This window comes from Schistocerca gregaria, chromosome 5, assembly GCF_023897955.1.
Source record: "Schistocerca gregaria isolate iqSchGreg1 chromosome 5, iqSchGreg1.2, whole genome shotgun sequence".
NCBI lineage: Eukaryota > Metazoa > Arthropoda > Insecta > Orthoptera > Acrididae > Schistocerca > Schistocerca gregaria.
Window position 1 is genome coordinate 166,913,333 of NC_064924.1, and position 17,131 is coordinate 166,930,463.

General features: G+C 46.7%; 1 protein-coding gene across 2 annotated transcripts in view; it reads left to right on the forward strand.

The window, feature by feature from the left end:
* LOC126273121 (SET domain-containing protein SmydA-8-like) overlaps window positions 1-17,131 on the forward strand; it is a 210,216-nt gene that overhangs the window by 174,787 nt on the left and 18,298 nt on the right. For both annotated transcript variants that reach the window (XM_049976575.1, XM_049976576.1), the window contains exons 6-7: window positions 4,584-4,679; window positions 14,275-14,345. In XM_049976575.1, coding sequence (XP_049832532.1) covers window positions 4,584-4,679; window positions 14,275-14,345 — 167 coding nt within the window. The remainder of the gene's footprint in view (window positions 1-4,583; window positions 4,680-14,274; window positions 14,346-17,131) is intronic.

Sequence of the window (17,131 nt, forward strand, 5' to 3'; positions counted from 1 at the left end):
AAGAAGGTAATGAACTACCCTACCCTAACCTCCCATCCACTATCCGACCAGTAGGGTATGATGGTTCCTGAACCACCAGATTTAAATTCTATTCCAACAGAAGTATTTTCTGATGCACAATCTGATTTAAATGAACCGGATGATGAAGTCTCTCTCTCTCTCTCTCTCTCTCTCTCTCTCTCTCTCTCTCTCTCTCTCTCTCTCTCTCTCGTCTTTACTCTTTTCATTCATTATACTGTCAAAGTGAGAATCTCAATGCACTGTATCACTGTCTGAATGAATTTTGGATTTTGCTAATAACTAATGATGAATGAGAGGGTGAAACACATTGTGTAATCATATACATTGCACGATGTTGTAACTGTAAAATAGGCGAATTAGATATTCTAGAGAAAACCTTTCCTTCTGTCACTAAGGTGGTATTCCTTAGTTTGATATTCGTAAAATAAAAACTGTCATATGAACCAATTAAATTCGTTGCCGAGGACTAGTCAAATAAGGGAATTATCGTGCTTTCGGTGAAAAGCTATGAAATTGACCGGCTACAGCATGTTTCAGTCAGAAGAGAACGATCACACGTTCCAGAACCGGGAGATAATTGCCTGGGGTGCTTTCTAGGTGTCACAATCCAGCTTTAGCAGTGTGAATACTTATTGCCCTGTTTGGTATTACTTTCGTGAAATTGTTATAATTTCCTTCTGCTGAGAAGACAGATAGGTCGGAGGCTGATGACACCGGTGTAAACTAAGTTTACGGAAGTTTTGGCATTTTAGTGTGTTGTGTTGGCAGAAGATCCAACACCGTGTTACTAGAGGCGGACGAATTGCACGCGTTTTAGCTCACGCAGGCTGGCGTGTGGAGGGAAGAACTATACTGACGTGAGGTCTGGAACATGACAAGGAATGATAATTCAGAAAGCGGACGTAATTAGTTTGATACTTAACTTTAATCCATTAATGATGAACGTCGCTCTTGACGGTACATGATTCACAATATTATCTGTTAAGAATACATTCTGGCAGTAACTGAATATGGCGCCTTGCTAGGTCGTAGCAAATGATGTGGCTGAAGGCTATGCTAAATTGTCGACTCGGCAAATGAGAGCGTGTGTAGACAGTGAACCATCGCTAGCAAAGTTGGCTGTACAACTGGGGCGAGTGCTAGGGAGTCTCTCTAGACTAGACCTGCCGTGTGGCGGCGCTCGGTCTGCAATCACTGATAGTGGCGACACGCGGGTCCGACGTTTACTAACGGACCGCAGCCGATTTAAAGGCTTCCACCTAGCAAGTGTGGTGTCTGGTGGTGACACCACATAGAGGACACTGTGACTTTCTGCCGGCAGGCTAAGAAATTGCGTGTGACATACCATGCAGTCGTAATAAAGAAAATCCAAATCACTGAATAATGGTGTTCATGTTTTGACTGCTTCGTAAGCAATATGTGACACTGGAATCTGATGTGCAATACACATTACATTTCACTTAGATTACCAGAGTCCACGGCCTATGGAAGTCCAGTGTCAGACTCTTCAAGGACCCCCAGTGAGGAAAGGGTGCACCTTTGACGTTTGTGCCACATAACGGATGGGTTTCTTTTTATCTCCACAAGCAAATACGAAATTTCAGTCGCATCAACCTTAACCTATGGTAAGTACAAAGCAAATTAAGTACCTAAGTAGGTAATTTGTATATACTTACTTTTTGTTATTTCCGCGTTCCCGAGCCTGTCAGAAGTCTGTACTTCTTAGCATGCACTGTGTGATATATTCACCTTCTATACGAACGTATGGTTTGTATGTAGGATGTTTCACAGTTCCTGTTACAAGCTTGTAGTGGTTGTAGAGCGGACGTAGAAGATAATTTTTATAAATCGTGACCGGAATCACAGCATGTATGTGTAAAATAAGTTTGAAGATCAGATCAGTTCTAAATCTCCGTCTTTATTGTACCGAGGAGACAGTGAACTCTGACCTGTTGTCTCTACAGCACTCTGTGGCGTGGACAACATTTCTATCGACGGGTCCCCTTCAAAGCCAAGAGTGCGGTGTGACCGTTGTGCAGCAGTCAGCCCTCCGAGTTTCCAACGTGCCACATCCTTATAGCCATTGTTGAAGTCGGACGAAGATCTTGCGTGACGGACTGCCGTCCCAAAGAGTCTGGGTTTGATTCCCGGCTGGGTCGGATGTTTTCTCCGCTCATAGACTGGGTGTTGTGTTATTTGTCATTTCATCTCCATCCGGCGCTCAGATCGCCCAATGTGGCTTCGAACGTAATAAGATTAGCACCAAGGCGGCCGGACCTGCCCCGTAAGGGACCTCTCGGCCAATGACACCAAACGATCATTTCATTTCCATTAGAACATGCATAGTGGGCCAGAAACCTGATAACCTGGCCAAAATTGCTCCAATATGGCAAAAAATGAATGTAGTAGGGTCGCAGACACTTCTGCTATTCTTATATCAAAATTGAAACATTCAGATTGATGGAAAAAATGCGGCAAAAAGAAAATGGAAAAAATACTGAAAAAGTGGACAAAAATATTTTCGGTGAACATTTATCGTTTTAATGGCAAACTTCATGTCAAAACTACCTCTATAACAGTCTTCATTTCGGTAAGTATACATGAGTGACAGAAATTAAAAGTTTTATATCTTCTTAATATTCTTACTCTTGTGCTTCTTGTTCATCCTCATTTCCTCCTCCGTTGACTTTAGTATCATCATCATCATCATCATCATCATTCGCTGCCTCTGGTTCTTCGTAACCATCTGCACAGGCCTTTTCAGGCGACTGCTAGGCAAGCACGAGCGCTCACGCCCGCTCGCAGCCTGGTTAGAGTGCTCGCAGTATAATCAGTGGGTCAGACGTCATTGTCTAAGGCAGGGGAAGTGCAAGCTATCAGCTATCCACAGAGACAAGCCCCCCCCCCCCCCCCCCATGTTGAGTTCGCAGTATAGTGGCTTTCTAAATTTAGGACAAACATTGACCGAAATGGGAAAATATATGGATTAGTGAATATTAAAAACCATATTCTGGTGGTATGCAGAGTAGTGTGATGAAAGCTTAGAATGAGTGAAAGCTTATTCTTTCAGACACTTACTTTTTAGATTAACATAATATGAAAACCAAACTCAGTGGTTGTTAAAATGCATCTGGAGAATTCAGAATGAACTATTTTGGCCACTTACAATGCATTAAGCGGACCTGCAATAAACATCGTGGAAAATTAATAGTTGAATAATTGGGGTCATATTTGTCTAAACACACTGTTACAGAAACAATACTTTCAAAGCCTTAAGTTAGCGTTGCAGTACAATAGTGTTGTTCAGGTTCGTAGGAGGAGAAGATTTCGATTTCCAGAGAGTTTCGCTTACTACAAAAAAAAATGCGTTAGAGGTGAACTGATGATGGGTCGATTGAGAGCACCCAGTACTAGTCGAGGGATGAAGAAGTTGCACAGAAAACTATTAATATCTAAAATAAACAAATAACCCCAAAACGTCTAAAAGTAAAAAGGATAAATAAAAGCGACCATTTTCTGGCATACAGTGACCAAAAACGAATATTTGTTGTATTGTGCCTCATCTTGTGATACTCGGATAAAAAGATTTCTCATCAACTTGTGAAGCTAACTTGACCTTTAACCTACAGGGAAAAGACAGGCAGGCAAGCAACACTCGTTTAACTTGCTTCGGTTGGGCACAGCCTCACTTGAGAGTAAAGTAGCCTGCCCGTTCCGCTGATAACGTGTGGAATTTATAGAGCTGCAATGTGACAGGCAGTGGAGGAAAAAATTAGTAATGAAATCCATCTTCTAGAATCGTATAAAACGTTGCTCAATATAACTTTCCACGACTTCACAAATTTTACAGCCACGATTATGTCTGGGTTTGGACCTACATATTTAGCGAGTTGCTTTTTCCTCGGTGAAGAATAAGAAATTACTAACAGACTTCAGGTAAAAAGCCTATTTTCGAATTAGCAGTATTCAGGAAGTGGAACCCCACTGATGCTTTAATGAAAGCAAAATAAGTAGAATCCGTTAATATCCTGTATTTTGATGTTTGACATGCAAGTCAAATAGTCATGAATTGTAAGTTGTCAGTATAAACATCGTCCGAAAACTACATTCACCACAAGCCAGCATCAGTCGTAAGAGTTGTCACGTTTTTCGTACTTAGCTCCTACATTTTCATCATTAAAAGAAATGTTTCATTTAATTATTTTCTCATATGTGCAACGGTGTCTTCTACGATAGGCTATAATTAGCCACACCAAATAACTAAAACTCCGAGAACCAAAGTAAGTTGCCGTAGAGTAAATTTGTTGAAAATAGTTGGTGCTGTGTTGCCTTGTTCCTATTTCCACTCCCCTCTCCTCCTCGTCTCACGCCGCTACTCGTTGTGAACCACACGGCTGCTGACCGCTGATGCGTGAGATCGGTCCAGCTCCACGAGCAGACCGGTGAGCAGTCCTGGAATGGTGTACAGACAAGGCAGAGTACAGTGGCTGTGGAGAGGCTGTAGATGCACCCACTTGTAAGTCGCTGACCCTGTGTAACGTGCGTGGTGTGTGTTGTTGCAGAGCTGAGCGAAGAGGACCTGGAGCTGAAGGAGTCGCTGTGCCGGGAGCTGCTGCAGCTGTTGGCGCTCACCAGGGTGGGCCGCTGCCGCCTCAGGGGTGAGTCCACTCATCCTACCTCTCCAGCTGCAACCAATCCCATCGCCACAGTTCAAAAGAGAACAACACGTACGGGTCATCTAGAATATTCCTAGATTCCTTACCCACCACTGGTTCTCGAGCCTATCTAACTACTCCCCCTGCGGGTTCGGGGGGTTAGAATAGGCCCGCGGTATTCCTGCCTGTAGTAAGAGGCGACTAAAAGGAGTCTCAAACTTTTCGGCCTTGTATGATGGTCCCCTGTTGGGTTTGACCTCCATCTCTCAAAATTTTCCGAAGAGCGAGCCGATTGGGGAAGGTCGCCTTACTTGGTGAATTGTGTCCATCTTGCGATCAGACCTTTCGCCAGCTTATACACCGTTGAACTACAGTCCTGTCCGCTCTCCATCTCTTGGGCAGATTACACCTTGCACTGTGCAGTGCCTCTTTCTGCACCGACGGCGACCATGGACCACATGTTACCTAACATCCAGCACGGTAGTCATTCCGTTGTGGTGGGGCCGCATTCTACCCTGTTGGTTGTAGCCCCCTGACAACACAGGGATCTCTCTACTGATGCCTGCGCCGTTAACTTCCCACGTATGCCAAGGAGTAGATGCCTATCCTCCTGGGGTATCGGGACTCCCGACAACGGCCATCCTGCCAGGTGGCTCTTGCCGTGGCTGGGTGGCGCCCGTGGGGAGGGCCCTTGGTCGGAGTAGGTGGCATCAGGGCGGATGACCCGCAATGAAGCGTGGTAGATCGTCTCTCGCTGGTGGCCAGCCGCCAGCAGTCTCTAAGCGTTCTCAGCCTCAGTTTACCGCTCAGAAGTACGATCCGAAAACGTTCCCCTCCCTGGCCACACCGTGGGAGGAACGTAAGTCTCAGGATGGCAGTAGCAGTTATTCGCTCCGCTTCTTAGTTTGTACGAGGGCTGATAGGGAGTCTTTTCTCTCCACAAAGCCTCAGTTCTTCGTCGAGCATTTAGAGGACAAGTTTGGGGACGTGGAGGGCTTGTCAAAAATGCGCTCTGGGTCAGTCCTGATACAAACGGCATCCTCTGACCAATAACGACGGTTACTCGCTTGTGACAAGTTGGGGGATATTGCCGTTACGATCACACCCCATAAGAGTTTAAATATGGTCCAGGGAGTTATTTACCATGGGGATCTCCTTTTGCAGTCTGATGAAGAGCTGCGCGCCAATTTAGAGCGCCGAGATGTACGTTTCGTCCGGCGCGTTCATCGGGGTCCGAAGGAAAATCAGATTGCTACCGGTGCCTTCATCTTGGCCTTCGAAGGGGATACATTACCGGAAAAAGTCAAGGTGATGGTCTACCGATGTGACGTTATGCCCTATATCCCTCCCCCGATGCGGTGCTTTAAGTGCTGGAAGTTCGGCCATATGTCTTCTCGCTGCACTTCCAGCCTCATATGTCGAGATTGCGAACGCCCATCACATCCCAATACTCCATGTGCCCCGCCTCCCATCTGTGTCAACTGCGGGGAGCACCATTCACCTTGCTCGCCAGACTGCCGAATTTTCCAGAAAGAGCGTAAAATCATGGAATACAAGACCCTGGACCAACTAACCTACACTGAGGCCAAAAGGAAATACGACAGACTCCATCCTATGAGAATGACATCTTCCTACGCTGCTGCTACAACACCTGTGCTAGCCCCGTCTGTTTCTCCAATTGTGGCCGGATCGACGAGTAGTACTCCTCCTGCCCCCTCGCCAGTGGGGAGCTCTACCCACCGGGTTGCTCCTGCGCCACCTACCTCAGGAGCAACACCATCCCACCCATCGGGGACGTCCGTCCCCACTTCTAAGCTGGAGAAGTGTCCAATTTCTTCGGCTTCTCACGCTCGCGAGGGATCCCTTGAGTCCCTCCCTTCCCAGGTTTCTGCCAGCGAGAAGCCTGACGACCGACAGTGGCGTAAGTGCCCGCAATCAGCTGGTCGTAGGGCTTCACGATCCTCCTCCGTCCAGGAGACTGAATCGGTGAAGCCCTCCCAGTCGGTGCGACGCAAGGATCGGCGTGAGAAACCCAAGAAGAGCTCTCAGCCCAAGGAACTCGCGGTGGCAGCCATCCCACCGTAACCTTCCAGCTCTGCGTCTGAGGATGCGGTGAAGATTCTGGCGTCCGCTGAGGACCTCGATCTCGCCGGTCCATCAGACGCCATGGACAGCACTATCACAGGTGCTAAATCGGAGGAAGCAGGTGACCCAGCGGCGTAATCTCTCTTCCCAGTCCCGTCACGCCTTTCTCAGCCATGGACAACACCATCCTCCAGTGGAACTGCAGCGGTTTCTTCCACCATCTAGCTGAGCTCCGCCAACTTATTAGCCTTCACCCATTCCTCTTCATTGCTCTGCAGGAAACTTGGTTTCCGGCAATGCGAACCCCCGCCCTCCCTGGCTACTGGGGTTATTATAAGATCCGGGCAGCTTATGAAAGGGTGTCTGGTGGCGTCTGCATATATGTCCTGAACTCTTTTCACAGCGAGTCTGTACCTCACCAAACACCTTTAGAGGCTGTCGCTGTTCGGGTGTGGACGCCACAGGCTGTTACCGTCTGCAGTCTTTATCTTCCACCGGATGGTGATGTCGCGGAGCATGTCCTGGCTGCTCTGATAGCCAAATTGCCGTCACCTTTCTTGTTGCTGGGCGACTTTAACGCCCATAACCATCTGTGGGGTGGGTCGGTGGCAACAGGTCGAGGCGCCATCGTTGAGCATTTATTGGCGCAGCTCGATCTCTCGATATTAAATGATGGTGCCTTCACACACTTCAGTGTAGCGCATGGCACATACTCCGCCATTGACCTTTCGATCTGTAGCCCTAGCCTCTTACCGTCTGTCCAATGGAGAGTGCATGACGACCTTTGTGGTAGTGACCACTTTCCGATCTTTCTGTCACTACTACAGCGTCAGTCTTCTGGGCGCCCTAGCAGATGGGCTCTGAATCAGGCTGACTGGGACTTGTTCTCCTCCACTGCCGCTATTGAGCCTCTCTCTAACGATGACATTGATGCAGTGGTTCAATCGGTCACCACCAGCATCGTTACTGCCGCCGAATTTGCCATTCCCCGTTCTTCTGGGTCCCCTCGGCGGCGGACTGTACCTTGGTGGTCGCCTGAGATCGATGAAGCGATTAAAGCTCGCGGGCGGGCGCTCCAGCGTTACAAGCGACATCCCTCAATCGAACACCTTATCGCCTTCAAACGGCTGCGTGCGCGAGCCCGCCGCATTATCCGCCAACGCAAGCAGGAGTGCTGGGAGCGGTATGTGTCCACCATTGGCCTCCATGTCACTTCATCGCAGGTCTGGGCCAAGATTCGCCACCTCTATGGCTATCGGACCCCTGTCAGCGTTCCCGCGCTCTCACTGAATGGAGCTGTTTGTACTGACTCCGACGTCATTGCAAACCGCTTGGCAGAGCACTTTGCTCTGAATTCCGCTTCTGCCAACTACCCCTTGGGCTTCCGCTCCATTAAAGAGCGGATAGAACGTCGGAGTCTTTCTTTTCGCACCCACCATCCCGAATTGTACAATGTTCCATTCAGTGAGTGGGAATTCCTCAGTGCCCTCGCCACTTGTCCTGATACCGACCCTGGCCCAGATAGCATCCACTCTCAGATGCTGAAACACCTTTCAGTGGACTGCCAGCGACGCCTCCTCGACCTTTACAACCGCATTTGGGTCGAGGGTGAGTTTCCGTAGCAATGGCGGGAAAGTCTTGTTGTCCCCATTCTGAAACCGGGGAAGAACCCTTTGGAGGTGGACAACTACCGTCCTATTAGCCTCACCAACGTTCTTTGCAAGTTGCTTGAACGGATGGTGAGCCGGCGCTTGAATTGGGTACTGGAGTCTCGGGGCCTTCTGAATCCGTCTCAAGGTGGGTTCCGTAAAGGCCGCTCCGCCCCCGACAATCTAGTGAGCCTGGAGTCGGCCATCCGTACTGCCTTTGCCCGCCGTCAGCATCTGGTCGCTGTCTTTTTCGACATGCGGAAGGCGTACGATACGACATGACGTCATCACATCCTTTCTATGCTTCATGGATGGGGCTTTCGGGGCCCTCTGCCGATCTATATCCGCAATTTTCTGTCGTATCGTACCTTCCGCGTGCACGTCGCGGCCTCATATAGTTCCTCCCAAGTCCAGGAGAACGGTGTGCCACAGGGTTCTGTTCTAAGTGTCTGTCTGTTTTTAATAGCCATTAACGGGCTCGCTGCGGCCGTGGGAAATTCTGTCTCCGCTTCGCTGTATGCTGACGACTTCTGCCTTTACTACAGCTCTATTGGCATTGCAGCTGCTGAACGTCAGCTACAGGGCGCAATCCGCAAGGCGCAGTCTTGGGCTGTAGCGCATGGTTTTCAGCTTTCGGCAGCCAAGACCTGCGTTATGCATTTCTGCCGGCGACGCACTGTTCACCCGGAGCCGCGGCTTTATCTTGATGGCGAGCTTCTTACAGTGGTGGAGTCACATAGGTTTTTGGGGGTGGTTTTTGATGCCCAGTTGACTTGGCAGCTTAAACAGGCGTGTTGGCGGCATCTACTAAATGCTCTGCGATGCTTGAGTCACACCAGGAGGGGCGCCGATCGATCTACTCTCCTACGGCTTTACCAGGCGTTAATCCAGTACCGTCTGGACTATGGGAGTCTGGCTTATGGCTCGGCATCCCCATCTGCGTTACGGCTGCTGGACCCAATCCTCCACAGCGGGATACGCCTTGCCACTGGTGCCTTCCGGACCAGCCCTGTGGACGGCATGCTTGTGGACGGCATGCTTGTGGACGGCATGCTTGTGGACGGCATGCGTCCCTCCACTGCGTTTACGACACCAACAATTACTGGCTGCTTATTCTGCCCATGTTTTTGCTTGCCCGGGCATCCAAATTATCGTGTCCTGTTCCCGCAGTCAGTCGTCCGTCTGCCAGAACGTCGGCCCCGGTCAGGTTGTCCGATCGCCGTACGCGTCAAACAGCTTCTCTACGGGCTTGGGTGTTTCCCTGTACCACCTCCTTTCCGGGCCCCTCTGCGTACACCCCCATGTTGTGTGCCTCGCCCTTGCCTTCGGCTCGACTTGGCACAGGGCCCGAAGGGCTCAGTTCCTCTGGTGGCCTTCCGACGCCGCTTTTATTCCATCCTGGCCACGTATCAGGGCTCTGGCGTTGGCCTATACCGACGGTTCGATGGTTGCTGGTCGTGTCGGTTATGCACTAACTCTAGGGGACCATTCTGAACAACGTTCGTTGTCGGCTGCTGCAGTGTTTACACTGCTGAGCTGGTCGCCATCTTTCGTGCCCTAGAGTATATCCGCTCCTGCTCAGGTGAGTCCTTCGTTATCTGTAGCGATTCCCTGAGCGGTTTACGAGCTCTCGACCAGTGTTTCCCCTCGTTCTCGTCTGGTGATGGCTATCCAGGAGTCCCTGCATACTCTTGCCCGTTGCGGCAGATCTGTGGCCTTTGTTTGGACCCTGGGCCATGTTGGGATACCCGGAAATGAAACTGTTGACTGCCTGGCGAAAGTGGCCACTAGTGCACCATCTCTGGAGATTGGCCTCCCGGCGACTGATTTGCGGGCACTATTACGCCGCAAAGTTTTCGATTTATGGGACGCTGATTGGCGCAACCTGCCCGTGCCAAACAAACTCCTCCGTATCAAGAAGACGACTACTGTGTGGCGGTCATCCATGCGAGCCAACCGCAGGGAATCAGTCGTCCTTTGTCGGCTCCGCATTGGCCACACCCGAGTCACGCACAGTTATTTACTGTGTCGTGAGGATCCCCCTCTTTGTCGTTGTGGGGCGTCCTTGACGGTGGTCCATATTCTGTTGGAGTGCACCCTTTTAACTGTGCTCAGGCAGACTTTTGCGCTGCGTGATAGGCTCTCTGCGCTTTTATCTGACGACTCTTCCATAGCGGACATAGTTCTTCGTTTTATTCGAGCAGGGGGATTTTATCGCTTAATGTAAGTGTGTGAGTTTTTGTGTTGATTCTGGCCTATGGCCTACGATTTGTCTGATTTTTTTTCATGTGTTTCGCGGTGGTTTTCAGTTTGCCCATCTCTACCCAGAGCTACAATCATGCAGAAGATGTATTTGTGCCAATAGGTCATGCTTGGCTTTTCCCTTTTTGTTTGAATGGTCGGCCAACCACCGTCACACTCTGTGATTTTAGTTCGTCTTGTCTGGTCTTTGTCTACGTTTCTCTTGTTATGTGTTGTCTGTCTTACCGTCTGTTGATCGTTTTTATTCTCCCTGGGTGTTTTTAGTATTTGGAAAAAGGGACCGATGACCGTAGCAGTCTGGTCTCTTTAACCACCACAAACCAACCAACCTATCTAACTACATTTTCATTGGTTACTTCACGTCGGTCTTCAGGTTTTTCCAGCTTTTCGGGGAAGGTCTGCTGCTCGTGGACTGCTTGATAGTCACGTCGTGTAAATATCTGGGCTTAAGGTTGCAAAGTGTTATGAAATAGAACGAGCATGTGAGGACTGTGGTAGGGGAACTGAATGGGGGATTTTAGTTCGTTGAGGGAGTGTTAGAGAAGTGTGGTTCACTTGTGAAGGAGACCACACATAGGACGCTGGTGCGACCTATTTTTGAATACTGTTAATGTTTGGGATTGCACCAAGTTGGATTAAAGGAAGACATCGAATCAATTCGCTGGCGGGCTGCTAGATTTGTTACTGGTACTTTCGAACAACACGCAGGTGTTACGGAAATGCTTCGAGAACTCAAATGGGAATCCCAGGAGAGAAGGCAACGTTCTTTTCGAGAAACTCTATGCAGAAAATTCAGAGAACTGGCATTTGAAGCTGACTGCGTAACGATCCTACGGCCACTAACATACATTTCGCTTAAGAGCCACGACGATAACTTTCGAGAAATTAGGGCTCATGCGGAAGCACAGTCCCTTCCCCTCGCTCTGTTTGCGGCTGGAACATGAAAGGAGCGACTAGTAGTGGTACATAGTACTCTCAGCCACAAACCGTGCGGTGGCTTGCGGGTTATGTACGTAGGGGCAGTCCCTGCCGCCGCCCCCCCCCCCCCCTGTTGTACCTGCTACTTAACCTATTCCTATCCATTTTATTTATTGGGTATTTGCATTAATGGGCTGATTCCAGATATGAATAATTTTCATTGTAATCACAGGATATTATGTTCCGACGTTTTATGAATCACACAATTGTACATTTAGGGCGTACAAAGCAAAGTAACTAAATTTGAACCACTTTGAAGTCCTATCAAGATCAGAGTGGATATTTGCGTAGCTTATATGAACCGTACACAAATGTCTCGTATTAATATTGACAGATCATTAATATAAAACATGAGTAACAAGGCCCATAACTGAAGTAATTTCTACGAGTGGATTCAAGAAGTATAGCAGCACACTTTTTCCCTCGCACCAAATTTAGGTTCGAAAAATGCGGAATTTGTTGCGGAACATTGTGAAATATTCCTGCTTCAGCCCCTATACTTCCATGAAATCTCGGTAGGTGGCTTCGCTATACATAGCCTTCAACATGGCGTCTGTTACGGAGGTGCGTTCCAAGCATACAGCTGCCATTGAGTTTCTTTTGGCGGAAAACCAGAGCATCGAAGATATTTAACGCGCTTTCAGAATGTCTACGGAGAACTGGTTGTGAACAAAAGCACGCTGAGTCGTTGGGCGAGACGTCTCTCATCATCGCAAAATGTCGCGCAAACCAGTCCGATCTCGTGCGTATTAGCCGGTGGCACACAGCTGCGAATCCTGCAATTAGAGGTGATGGACGGATCACAAACACCTCTCTCCACAACTCCATTGGTAGCACACGCTCGTCCACCAGTTGGGTACTGAAAGGTGTGTGCCCGCTAGGTTCTTCGCCTCCTAAAAGACCATAAACAGAAACGACGAAACATGTGGGCGAATGGTTTGCAATTTACAAGGCTGACCGTACCGACTTTTTTGTGGAAGATCGTCGCATGCGATGTAACAAACCGTAACAAAACAACCCACTGAGTGTCGCCATCCCACATGTCCTCTTTAGAAAAAGTCCAAAACCCCACCCTGAGCTGGTCCTGTGGGACTCCGAAGGCTTCATCTGCTCGTTGTCTTTCCTCATGATGCAGAGACCAGCATTGAAGTACATTGTGCTATCGTCACAAAATCGAAGAAACGATTTAGGGTGTTCATCTCCACAAAAATTCAAGCGAACTTCTCCTTCACCATGACAATGCGAGATCTCTCACAAGTCTGCGCACGCGAGAGGAGCTCACAAAACTTCTTTGGAGTGTTCTTCTTATCTTGCACCTTCCATATGTTTAGTTCAATGAATGTGGCACTCCGCGGATTGGAGAGGGAGGGGGTGCGATGCTATTAATGCAGCAAGCGTTGGCTAAGTTGACAGCCAGTGAGGTACCATGCTGGCATACAGGTCCTCCCAGTAATGTGCCGCAATTCCACAGCATTGAATGGAACTTGTAGAAAACCAGGATTTTGTAGCCAAAAAAGTGGGGATTAATACAATCTATTGGAATACTGAATAAAATCAACCTGCTTACAAAAAAGGTGGTTTCCTTACTTATTGAACGCCCGTCATACGTGTTTGTCTATGATTCTCCACCCAACAGAATATGCTGCGACCTCCGCACCGAGGTACCCTCACACGAATATTTTTTAGTTCGATAATCCATATAATGGAGCTTTAAGTAGAAACAGTTGGTTTGATAATGAGACCAGTAAGCTAGTGGTGTACACACACATACAGCGAGTCGAGGGGTTCAGCCTACCACGGATGCTATGACGACGTACCTTTTGTGCTATGTCCAGCAACTCCTGTTCATTTTAAACAAGTAGTTCCTGGGGGAGCGTTCGTTCATAATTGGCATCACATCTAAGTTTATGCGCTCCACGTACAGCCAAGCAGCGAGGTAGCACAAACTTAAGATGCTGGACTGAAATTTGGATGGAGTGGTCTAGATTTCTCTTCGAGCGCCCAGTTTCGTATTTCTCGCAGTTGTCTAAACGACTTAAGAGTAATGCAGAATGGATGCTTTTGAAATGTCACGGTAGGTTACTTGCCTGATTTCTTCACAGTCGAACTTTGGGCTTTCGAAATATTTCTAGTGACCCGTCCAATATTACGAAAAAGGAAAACACGAAGCGTATACCACACACTTGGGGCGTACTAGGACTCGCTGTGCAATATTTGAACAAGTTTTGCCGGTGGGTTCTCATACAGAAACAATAAGAAATTAAAGTAAACATATCTGCTCTCAACACGGAAATCCACATTTTCCAATATCTCCTAATAATCGCATGACTGATCAGAAACGGCAAACGTTAGGGGACACAACACAGCAGAAAACTGTTTTGAAGTGCTAATTCACGTTGTACCAAGTCATATTCTTGTAACTATCTTTCGGATTTTGGGATGGTAGAACTAAAATCTATAGCGAGAAATGCTGGAAGCTTCAGTCCTTACATAGATTGAAAGCTAAAGACTGAAAGAACTAACGTAGAATAAAATAACTAGAAAGAATATAGAGAATAAATGAAAAGTGTAAAACAAGAAGGCTCTCTGCAAATCCATTTACTCCAAAATCTGTTTCTTTTCAGGTCTTTTCTTGTACGAGCTGCACTGCACCTTATCTGAAAAAATGCGTCGACGTCCATCACATTCCATCAAGGTACGCAGAACCATAAGCTAAGAAATAAACATAAGTTCCTTTACAGCAAACTTCAGCGGAATTCACGTTGATTTTTCATGCGCTTTCAAGATCTCCATGATTTTGGACAGTTTTCAGTAATATGCGATACAGCCCAACGCAACGAGAAAAATAGTGTATTTCACGCTGCGGCGCAGTGTTTGATGCATATTTACAACGTAGACTTTAAAAGCCGCCATGATAGACTCTTCCTGGTTTAACTCGTCTCTGTTGCAGACCGTAACTTGAACCCAGTACATTATTTTCGCGGTCGATGACCTAACTGAGAAGAAGACCACGCGGCAATTGGATTTTTCAGTTTTAATATTTATGGTCCATGAAGTTCAGAACTCAAATAACAGTGGCTCGAAGCACTCCGCTGCAGCTCTCAAATTTTAGAGAAATTCGACCCTAAAGTAACGTCGAATATTTTCGACAAGCTGCGTGGCTGTGTGGTCGGCTGCCATATGTGTGGTGGTCCTGGATTCGGTTCCTGACCTACGCAAATTTTAAACAGAAATGTATTTTCTACGAGCATTTCCGTGAAATACCTAAAGATAAAAAATGAAAAACATGAAAATTTTATCTATCTCGACTGGTAATCACTAGATCGCTGGTTAGTCTCACTTTGTCATTAATTCCCCGCTATTTTTAGGGTTCCGTACCTCAAACAGTAAAAACAGTCCTTAAATGATAAATTTCGTCTGTCTGTCTGTCTGTCTGTCTGTGTGCCTGTTAAGAAGAGTTTTGCTCATCAATGAGTAGACGTATAAAGTTCAAATTCATGTCGCACACTACATTCTATTATGCCTTGGCAGTGTAAAACATTTAAGCTTCTAAGTCAGTTCAGTCATAAGATTCGTCCATTTGTCACATATTTTGGCACAAACCTATAGTGTACTTGATGTTGAAGCAGGGTCAGAAGATTTAGCGTGAAGCAAGGTTTCACAATAAAACTGAAGCAAAAAATCTGAAAATTCTTGAATTGCTATTATGTCCCACAAAAAATCTCTCTCCTATTAGAACATAAAGTGGATTCCTCGTCCGTCATAAGCATAATGGTTAAACAGTACTGTATGCAAACATAAAATGTCAGTTTTAGACTGTTTTACTAAGCAAACAAAAATATTTTATTATATTTTCTCTATGTACATAAATAAACTGAAGTCCCCTGCTCCCTTGCTCTTCTGGGTCCTGGCTAGTTTCAGGAACTACTGTAGAGATTCTGATAGTCTTGGAATTCCCACGACCGATGTCTTTCGGTATTTATGTCGAAAACAGGGAAAAATCGTAGAGTTTCGAGATTCTCGGGATGTGTGTGGTGTAATCCTGCTAGCACTTGGCCAATGTTTTCTGTTCGCTTCGAACATCGACGTCATTTAAACAAATTCATCAGATATACAATAACACATTTGTCATTGATGTTAAAAATGCACGGCGTATTATTTCTAATTAAATATCGCACACAAAATCCAACTTTCGGTGCAAAAGTATTTCCTTAAATATCGATTTTTTTTTGTAAAAGTTGTTCAAACTGAAAAATTGCTACTTTTTATTCTTTCGTATTTTACACACATGGGACATAGGCCATTGTTTAAAAATTTGCTGCAGCTGAGAATCGAACGTGGGCGACCCTCTTGATAGGCGACATTCTACCACAGAGCCAACCAGAAAATGGGTAGAAGAAAAAAAGTTTATCGATAATTTTTTAGAGCAGCATTTAATGGCTTTGGTTGATTGGTATTTGAGTTGTACACTTCACGAACCATAAGAGAAAGAAAATCAGGTATTCGCATTGTCTCCTCATGAGCTATCCAGACACGATGCACTACATGCCTAAGCAGATTAAATTCTTGCAGTATCTCTTCGCTGTTCTTCTACAGTAGCAGAAGCCCTTCAGTACACCTTACTGAGTTAATGCAACTGGAAAAAAGCAGCTTGCGAACTGTTTCCTAAGTCAAACTTCCACTCCGTGTCAGAGACTGAGTTACTTTTGTTACTTTGTCAGATTACAACTGTGTCGGTTCGAGTTCCTATAGGGCTCACAGTTTTAATCTGATTATAAGTTTCAAAACAACGTACACACTGCCACTGGTGGATTTAGGTTCAGCACTGCGGAATTGCGGGGCCCTGTGTTCAGCAAAATGTACTCACATATTTTTGATGTACTTTTTTATTCCCATACAAGATGTGAATCAAAGTGCAGTAAAATTTTCATGAAGCTGATTTGCTTCGAATGCCAACTAATCCAGTTTTCAGTGCAGATTCACATTTACGTTTGACCTCCTGCAGGAATCTAAAAGCAGCGAGAATGGAGGAGATGGACGGGACTGGGGAGGGATGGCGCAGGTCGGGAGTGTGTGTCAGCCGAGTAGTGTACAGAGGGATTTGTGTATTTGTGGGTGGCGCAGTTGTTAACACAACTGTCGAGCAAGCAGGAGAGCCCGGGTTCGAGTCCTGGTCTGGCAGATATTGTCACTCATCACCGCTGATTTCGCTTAAAGTCCCCTTCTCCACCTTACATTATACAACAGTAAAATTTTATTCTGAAATCCCCGTACTTTCTTGAACTAAATTGAGTAGCTGAATTGATTACATAACCGACATGAGATCAGCAAAAAGTGCTATGAAAATATTCCCTCTTAATAAAACATATTGACCGAAGAATGACTATTACCGTGACTTGGCTTCCATTCGATCTACATGTTCAGAAGCATGGAAAGCTTTCATAGTGCAACACAGAAGATAAAACACGCGATCTAGTGTAA